This window comes from Grammomys surdaster, unplaced genomic scaffold (assembly GCF_004785775.1).
Source record: "Grammomys surdaster isolate TR1022 unplaced genomic scaffold, NIH_TR_1.0 126029, whole genome shotgun sequence".
Taxonomy (NCBI): domain Eukaryota; kingdom Metazoa; phylum Chordata; class Mammalia; order Rodentia; family Muridae; genus Grammomys; species Grammomys surdaster.
Window position 1 is genome coordinate 1939 of NW_021620842.1, and position 10107 is coordinate 12045.

The 10107-nt window shown below is 34.8% G+C and overlaps 1 protein-coding gene across 1 annotated transcript in view; it reads left to right on the forward strand.

The window, feature by feature from the left end:
• The first annotated feature begins 1751 nt into the window (after positions 1-1751).
• Positions 1752-10107, forward strand: part of Ptprd (protein tyrosine phosphatase receptor type D) — a 171931-nt gene continuing 163575 nt past the window's right edge. Inside the window, exons 1-4 of the mRNA XM_028754605.1 lie at positions 1752-1923; positions 3920-4225; positions 5073-5266; positions 9323-9349. Of these exons, the coding sequence (XP_028610438.1) occupies positions 1752-1923; positions 3920-4225; positions 5073-5266; positions 9323-9349 (699 nt within the window). The remainder of the gene's footprint in view (positions 1924-3919; positions 4226-5072; positions 5267-9322; positions 9350-10107) is intronic.

The window sequence follows — 10107 nt, forward strand, 5'->3', positions numbered from 1 at the left end:
TCTACAAGCCAGTGTGATGGGACACTTCCTCAGCTGCAGTTTCTTCTTCCCAGAGGACCCTAGCTTGTTTCTAGTTAATAAAACAAAAACAAAAACAAAACAGAAACAAAAATGAAATCAAAATCAAACAAAAGAAAACCAAACAACAACAAAAAAACCAAGCACATAACAAAATCAATATTAATTAAGTATTGAAAAGTAATTATGTTTACTCGTGATGCAACTTAAAAACCTAAGTTATTATGTTCCTGAGGGGTATACAGTAAGTCAATATTAAATTATTGTATGTCTTCACCAACATCAAGTGAAACATCTTCCTTCTTTCCTCCTTCCTTCCTTCCTTCCTTCCTTCCTTCCTTCCTTCCTTCCTTCCTTTCTTTCCTTCCTTCTTTCTTCCACATGAGTTAAGATGTATGACAGTCGTTTGGGACTATTGGATGCACTAGCTCCCCATGTACTACTGTGCTTTACAGTTGTTTAGGTGACAGGATCCTGTTTTCTTCTTTGGGGAATCTCAAGTTTCTAAGCACCCTTACATTTAATAGCCAGAGGACTCTAGAAATGTTTCCTACACATTTATAATTAAATCAACTTTGTCTGAATTCATTTGTGTGAAAAACAAGCACTTGCTGGGTCGAAAAAAAAGAAAGCTTAAGATTGTTTATGCCTCCGTTCAATTACATATTTCTTTGTATTTTAATGTTTACTGTCTACGTGACATTGATTACTCATAGTCAGATATGCTTTTGCTAAAATGTAAATACAGATTTGAAACGCAGCTTTGATAAGCAAATATCTTATTTTGAAAGTCCTCTATAATGTTAACAGGTATATATCAGGTACAGAGATGATTAGGATTAGTTTTTTAGCTGTATGGTCTTTAGCCACAAAAAAAGATCTCAACCATTCTGAAGAAACCCACAGTAATGTTCTTAGTTCTGAGAAATTAATCAGCTTTCTTCAATGACACAGGTAATTTTTCATGTTTTTTTTTTGGTTTGTTTGTTCTTTCTACATGTTTGTTTGTTTTAAAATTTGGTTGGTCTCAAACTCAGTACTGAAAATGACCTTAAACTGCTGATCCTCCTACCTCAGCTGTGCCAGTGGTGGGATTACAAGAATGGATCACCACATCTGTTTTTTGTTGTTATTGTTGTTAGTTTGTCTTTGTTTTCTGTTTGTTTTGTTTTGATTTGGTTTGATTTTTTTTTTTGTAGTTTTTGCTTTTGTTTTTATTTATGGTAGAAAATCCAAACCAGGGCCTTCTACACATTATGTATGCTGACCTATGTCCCTAGTCTTTTATAACATCTTGTGAAATGCTGACATTTCTGGGCATGTGGTATTTTCCCCACATTTGGATTCAGAGTCCTGGAAGAAAGCATAGATATGTGATTAAATGGGATTTTATATGCTCAGTATCCTTCATTATCAAGATTGGTCAATGTCCTTTGCCTTTGTGGTCACAGCACCCTGTACATCTTCAGGGTGGCATGCATAATAGCTTTGACCTCTCCTTGCCTCTTATTGTGTGCTGTTGGATAACTGTCAGCATGGGATTGAACAACATTGGTATCTCTGTTTCAGCCACCTTTTATAGAAAAATACTTTTCAACTATGCCATCTTCATGATATAATTTCCAACATAGTCCTAGATACAGTTTCTTTTTGCTATATATTGATGACATTTCGGTTGAGAAGTCTAATGCTGCAAACAATATTACACCATATGTGCACCAACTCAGAGGAAAATGACTAACGCCTTGGTTTACTTGCAGCAGCGAATCACCATTGAGCCGGGCACATCTTATAGGCTTCAAGGGCTGAAACCAAACAGCCTGTACTACTTCCGTCTGTCTGCACGCTCTCCTCAAGGCCTGGGTGCTTCTACAGCTGAAATATCAGCTAGAACCATGCAATCAAGTAGGTGTCTCTCTTTGCTACCTTGTTGCCCATTTCTCTCTAGGAAATGTTTCTGACAATTATATTTATGTTTTGTTTGTTTTGTTTTAAACTAAAGACAAACCTGCTAGTGTGCTGAGTCTTCAGCAGCTATCTCTGTGGAAAAAAAATTCTCCTCTGGATACAGGACACAGATAGGACCTATGTTGATTTCAAACATGGTGCAAATAACAGACCCTCCATCCTATTTCCTAAATACAAAATTTCAGAAAAGCTAATTGACCTCCATAACTAGGAAATGGGTGCAATAGTTAGATCTGTCCTCATTCAGTAAATGATGTGGGCGCATGGCAAAATTCAGGTAGAAAACACTGCCACTGCAGATAAATCAGCCCAGAGCACATCCAGAGTATGAAGTGGCAAAAAGCAAAAACAATTTCCTTTTAAAAACAAGCGATTATTATGTATTTGTTCCTACTTGGGAGGAATGCTCAGTGCAAATGACTGGTTTCTTACTCCGTGAGTGCCCATGTAGACATTGGGAATACTCACAGAAAATCTCAATTTAGATAAATCTGAGAATAATGGAATAATTCTAGGCACATCTGCACCCTGAATGCTATTTTGCTTCCTTGACTTTACTCCTGTGAGCTTGCATGCCTCAGCGTGGCAAAGTTTGTTATAATGGGGCTTAGCCATGCTTGGAACATATTGTTTTCTATAAATATTATTGAAAAAATTGTTTGTGATGGAAAGTGTGATGGTTTATAATGCCATCATTCACTCTTTAATAAGTATTGACAATTACCCATCCACTTAATTTATCTAGAACAGTTTTACAGCTATTGTGTGGGATGTGTGTGTAGTATTTAAATTGTATTTCCTGACATTGTGATGTATCAGTAATTTGATGGGAAATAATTACTCAGAAGATGGCTGTCTTATGTTAGAATGGACAGTAAATGTGTGTGTTTTAGCTCTTATGTAAATCTACTTTAGATGAATTATTGCATCTAAAAAAATTGAATGTAAATCATATAAATATATAAATAATATAAATCATGATTCTTTGGGGGGTTAACTAGGTATTTTTAATTGCTGTGTTATTGACCTTTTGTAAGGGATAGCTGATTATTACCAGTTTTACCAAAATTTGCTGGTGGGATCTAATTCTTTACTAGCAATGGTGTCACAAGAAGAGTTATAATAAAAAAGCTGAAAGCTGACATAGGGTAAGTACAGTCAGAACCAACAAGCCTGACCTTGCCCTCGGTAGGTAAATCTCAGCCTGTGCATTCTCATTCCTTAATGATTCTGCATGCTCATTTTATTTGGGCTACAATGTTAGATTAACACTTTTCATTAAAACTGGTCAGGCTGACTTAGGTTTTTTCAGATAGGGTAAGCCCTTCTATGTTCATTGGGTTTTATTTTGTTTTATTTTCATTTTTTGTTTTTCTTCATTGACGTCAGTAGGAGGGCATCTATGCAGTTACTGTTTCTTTGTTCACTTAAACATCCATCCACAAATGAGTGCTGTGGATGGATTTTCTTTATTCCAGAATGTGGATAGGAGAACATAGAATAGATTGTATGGAAATAGCATTTCTAGAATCTCAGGTTCACATAAATAGAATTATTTGAGGTTTGGGGGTCCTAAATAGTTAGTTTACTAGGGATGGGAGATACCAAGGAATTGGTTTAGAAGAAGAATTTAAATTGCAGGTAGGTGATTTTATTTGAGGCTCTCTTATCACATGGCTTCATTTCCATACATCTCCCCCATTCATTACTTAACAGTTATTTTGACCATTGATTCATATTTTTGTTTACTCATGTTACTAAGCCAAGGTTCATACATTTATGTTAAAAATTTTAAGTTTCAAAGTATTATTTCTGTTTTTTTCTGCCCTTATTGTTCGTTTATTTATTTTTGCCTTTTCTTTTGTTTTATCATTTTTTCCAACCACTCCTGTCCTTTCACTCAAATCCTCCTTTAACTCACTACCAAAATAAGAGCCATCAGCTCCTCCTCAAGATATTAGTTGCACCAGCCCAAGTTCCACTAGTATTTTGGTAAGTTGGCAACCTCCACCAGTGGAAAAACAGAATGGCATTATCACTGAATACTCCCTCAAGTATGCTGCAGTGGATGGGGAAGACTACAAGCCTCATGAGATTTTGGGAATTCCTTCGGATACTACCAAATACCTTTTGGAACAGCTGGAAAAATGGACTGAATACCGGATCACTGTGACTGCCCACACAGATGTCGGCCCTGGCCCTGAGAGCTTGTCCGTGTTGATTCGAACCGATGAAGATGGTATGTTGCCTCCGCTCCGTCTGTTCGCACCTTCTGACACAGTCTGGGTCTGCTTTTGATAGGCTAACAGTTATTCTTTTTTAATTTTTTCTGCTCATCATTTTTGATCCAACATTTTTATTCTGTAACTTTTTGCCAAAGACCTGTCTTTCCTACATCCTGGGCTTTTTTTTTTTTTCTTTTTTCTTGTTCGATGTCAATGCAACAATTTTCTACCTTTTTTAAAGGGACATTTTGCTCTTATGGTCCTATGATCCAGATTTTCTCTGTATCTCCAACTAATGTCGCCTGTGTTTTTCTTTGCATTTTTATTGAATTCTCTTTCATTGTGGAATTAACTTTCAAAACTACCACCTTCTTACTGTCTTTTGTCTTGTGATTTTTGGCACCTGTTGTATGGACCGGCCTCTTGATATGAGAAAAAAAGAGAGAGAGAAGAATCCATATAGTCAAGAATCTTTTTATTCTGCTATTAAGACAAAAACTTAAAAAAAATACCACGCAACTGTCAACAGTCTGTTTTTGTTATTATTTCAGTGCAGTACTTCTTTGTGCTTTAATGCTTTGGACCTCAAAGCATCTTCCTTGGCTTTGGTACATTTTTTTTTTTACATGTTTTTCTATTTCTCTGATACTCTTTTTTTTTCTTCCATTTTGGTTTTTGCATCGGTCATGTTTTTTGATCTTTTCTTACAATGTAGAGCAGATTGGTTGAGCATTTTCCTTAGTTGAAGATGTGTGTGTTCTTCAATGAAGCATAGTGGGTCTACCCATTTTTAAGTAAATAAAGCACTCTCGCTGGGTGGCGAGTGCCTATAATTGTCTTTTACCCATGATGTTGTTGCAGTTCCAAGTGGTCCTCCTCGCAAAGTCGAGGTGGAGGCTGTCAACGCCACAGCTGTTAAAGTCTCGTGGCGCTCACCTGTGCCCAATAAACAGCATGGCCAGATAAGAGGATATCAGGTGCACTACGTGAAAATGGAAAATGGCGAGCCCAAGGGCCAGCCCATGCTGAAGGATGTCATGCTGGCTGACGCACAGGTGAGCCTGTTCTATTGGCTAACATTGCTTCTAGTCTGTGCCGAGAATTAACTCTTTTGCACTTTAAAAACAATTTTACACAAAATGCTAGACTTTAAAACCCACTGCTATGTATTTACCTTTTAAATTAAAAGTAACGTCAACTAAAATTAAACTGAAATAAAATGCTTTTAAGTTTAATTAAAAGTCATTTTTTAAAAAAATAGATATTATGCTCTCTATGTCTGAGTCTAAATTGACATTCCTCACTTCAAAAAATAATGATGAGCCTACCCAAATCAAAATAAAGTATTCCAAGCTACACTTGTGTTGATAAAATCTATCTTCTGCTGTGTTTAAATTACTTGGACCAAGGTTGATCTAATTTCTTAATGTCTGACATTTTTCTTAGAGAACAGACATTTTTATTCATGGGAAGGAACTCAGTATTTTATTTTATTTTGTTTTATTTTATTTTATTTTACCTTTCACCAGTTCGTATATATTTTATAGGGATAATTGTTTTCTTTGCCAGAAGGTGAAGATAATAACTTCAAAGATAAAAATTAAATTAAGGTTTCCAGGAGAATAAATATGATCTCCTGTCCTGAACAGAGTTAAGAGAATTACTAGTGAGCTGGGGAAATGCCCAGTCCGTAAAGTGTTTCCAAAGAGAACATGAGTTTAATCCCCAATATCTACACATGAAAAAGCCAAGTGTGGTGTATACAATTGTAATCCTAGAGTTGGAAAGTGGAAATGGGTTGATGTTCTGGCCAGCCAATCTAGCCTCCTTGACAAGATCAAGGCTAGTCAGAAACCCTATCTCAAAATAAGGTGGACAGTGCTTAATAACAATACCATGTGGTCCTCTGGCCTTCACAATCACACAGGTGTGCATACATCCTCACTTATATATGTACCCATACAACCCTGTACATACTGTTGCACAGACAGCCTATACCAACAAAGGAGTTATTAATAATGAGTTATTGTGTGTTTGAGATGTTCTGTTGACCTCAGGAAAGTGGTTTACAACCATGGTTCCCTACCTGGTTTTGTAGTTAGTAATTTAAAGAAAGCATATAACATTTACATTTTCCCTGTAGGTTATAGGTGTTTTAAAGTAATCTCTCTAAATGAATATATAATTAATCTACTTGTACCTTATTGTTCTCCTGGGAAGAAGAGGAAAACTCCAGATTCTAACTGCACTGTTGGAAATGTCACATAGGGGCCTAGCTTTCCATTGCTCTTCTGACAGTGGTGGGATACAGTGGTTATAGGACATGTAGATACTTGATACTTTGCTTAAGTGCATGGTGGCTGGTCAGGAAAAAGGATGAAGTTTGTGAAATTTTAAAGTTTGAAATGAAAATATGTAGTGGGAAATATTAAAAAAATGCACCATCCCTTGCTAGTGGTGCTACTCTCTGGCTAGCCCTAAGCAGCAACCACCCATCTCTTGCTGCCATTCTGCTCACATTCCCAGCATCCACCCCCTGTGGTTAGCGGTCACAAATCTCAGTAACCAGGTAAAATCAAAACTCTAGAGGCTTATAATTTATAAATCAGATTTATATCAGTAAATTCTCATCCCACAAAACGTCCACACAATGAACTCAGAGCCAATTGATATTGATATAAATTGCCCACCTAGATAAGACAAATCATCCTGTAATTATCCATCCCTTATAAGATATTCATAGCTACCTGTGGCTAATTAAAGCCACTTAGAATCTGGGTCGTCTTTCTCTTCCTCCAATTTCCTTCCTTCTCCACTCTCTATCCTCTCTCATTTGTAAAATTCTTAGCCTGCCTTCCTTTTCCACTGCCCAATCACAGGCTCTCAGCTTATCTTGTGCCTGCCCTCACCTGCATATAAACAGCAGTCCACCAAACTGCCTTTTGTATGAGCATGAAAAGATCAGAAACTGAATGAAACTTCTACAGAAGTTTCCCAGCTTTATCTTCTTTTATCTCTGAAAATATGAGGCAATATGTACCCCTACAGTGCTAATGAAAGCATTTACCCTAAAATGTCTTTATGTTGTCAACTCACAAAAGTATGTGTTTGCTTCTACTTTGAATCATCCTAACTAAAAGCCCGAAGGGATCTAAATTTGTGGTGTATTCCTATGGCTCAAACCTCTTACTAGCTTGCAGGGATTTCTGAAAACAGCGGTTGTAATGCATCATACACCTTTGACAACTCTTTTCATTATTAATATGGATTTTATTCTAGTCTTGTTAAAAATATGTAGATAGTCTTTCAGTTAATATTTGAGAGAAATGTTGATTTTGTTTTAAGATAAATCAAGAAAATAAATTAATGTTTACTCAGCTAATCATTAATATATTTACTAAAGATATACAAAACAAAGAGAGACACAAGTCTTAACATTAGTGAATGTAATGACTATGTATTCTCATCAGAATAAAAGCAATGGTACTTTCTAAAAGAAGAATTTTAGGAATTGCTTAATAGTTTGCAAATATTTGATGTATCTGAAAATCTAGCCTCAAACATCCCTTAAAAATTATATCAATTATATTTCGATTTTTATGCATATACATTTAGTTCTTTTACTACTTAGTGACTTCTACCATTTGGGTAGTTGTCACAATTTCTGTTCTCAGAAACTTTACATTCTGACTATTGCCTAGGACTGTAATGAGTGTTGGAATGTGGGTTAAATTTATCAATTTTATCAATATTAATTATTAATATTTAACTCAGTGATACTGATTATATTGCAATTGACATGAGACATATTTTATCTAAAGTAAAATGTACTTTTTAAAAAATAAAAAAAAAAGGAAAAAATAGATAGGATGAAGAAAAAGGTAGATTTAGGCCTTCTTTTAAACTCTTCTATGCATAGATTTGCCTACAAGCACAGATTTTAATAAATATTATATAATACTGTACACACACACACACACACACACAAAAGCACACATTTTTAAACCTAGTTGTTTTAGTTCAGAGAACTACTGAATCAATTCCCGGTGAGTCTTTGAGTCTCATTAAGTCAGGACACAGTTGTTAGTGGAGCCAACTTTGCCTCAGACTCATTCCCCTTGGTGTTTTGGATGTCTTACAGTCCCCAAAACCCTTCATTCAAACTTCCAGAAAACTACATAGTCTGTGGAATAAAATGGATACATAGTAAGGAAATTTTAGAGAAACAGAATGAAAAGGAGCCTTTAAAGGTTCACAACAATAATCTTTAATTTCAAAAAGGGGATTTTAAAACTAAATCAATTTCAAACACTGGAGGACCATCCAAAGTCTACTTGATATTTTATACATTTTTTAATTGCACTGCTCTTAAAGTATTTCTATAATGTAATGACAATAAAGTCATTGTTGCTATTTTCAAAATCTCTAATTTGGGGAACAAAAGCATGATCATACTTTGATATGGATTTCTTTGGATTTAGTTCTTCTTTGGATTTCAGCTACTTTACATTATAAAACTGCATTTCTGCCTTTATGGTTATATAGCTAATAAAATTATGTTTTTCTGTCCTCTATTTTGACATCTGTCTATTAATTGTTGTTCTTCCTAGTTTTTCTCCTCTCCATTTCATTTGTGTTTCTTGACTCTTCATTGAAATTTAAGTACTTCTCACAAGTCTTCACTGAAACCTATGATTTAAGTATTTTTTAAAAGGTAGTAATTTAAATAGTTAAATTACTTATTTAATTATTTAAAATACTTAAATTAATTATAAAACACATGAAGGAAGTAGAAACTGCTGACATAAGTACTTCGAGGGCAGCAACATTAGATTTATCTTTGTGCCTTACTTGCTTTTTCAGTAAACCATATAGTTAGTTGATACACAAATGTGCAAGTTTGAACACATACTTACCTTAATCCTCTTAGAGGTCAGAATGTCTACATCATAATGCATCTATTCTTTAGAATGTTATTGTATATGTGGTTTTAATTACGGTATTTCTCTATTTTAAGTTAAAGGAGGCTAACATCATTTTTATAAGGGTACAAGTTTCTCTTCATTTCTTTTTATTTTGTCCCCTTCCCCAACTTTCTTAACCTCAATCAGTGGGAAATTGATGATACTACTGAACATGTGAGTAGATTCATACTGTTTGGCCGAACAATCAGACCTTATATGCTTGTGTTTCTTCAACATCAGCCTTTCACTTACTCATGATTTGATATCACATTTGCTTGGATATCACATTTGCATGAACTAATGGACTGTTTTTAATTGATCTTAACAATGTATGCACTTTTCAGATTGTTTCTAGTTTTGTGAGATGAGCATGGTGCTACTGGTTGTGTAGAAAAGGTCATGAGCTTATGGCATCTATTTTGGTTTCTGCTACTAACTCTGCCTTGTGACACAGTTAGAGGAAGCATGCTTTAAATGGAGTTGTCCCATAGGGGTCATGTCAGGTATTTGATGTAGGTTACTAATATTTTCTACAACAGGTTTGTATAGTCACTATATCACATAGTATAGATATGACACTAATTAAATCCATCCATGCCTGGCTAAATTTTGCCACAAATAGAAGAAAATGAATGGCAATAAGTGAGACATGTCACGAAGTAAAAAGAGTTTCCCAGATGGAAGGTGTTCTTTAATATATATGCATAGCTTTAGTTACTTGTAAAGGGCCTATTCCATGTAAGATTTTCATATGACAGGACATCTACCATCCATCTTAGTACTTACAGAAAATAGGAAGAAGACTAGAAATATTAAAAAGACTACAAATAAATAAAAAATATATGATTTTTCTTTTTATTATGTTTTAGTATCTCTCCAAGACAAAATAGTGAATATATATATATATATATATATATATATATATATATATA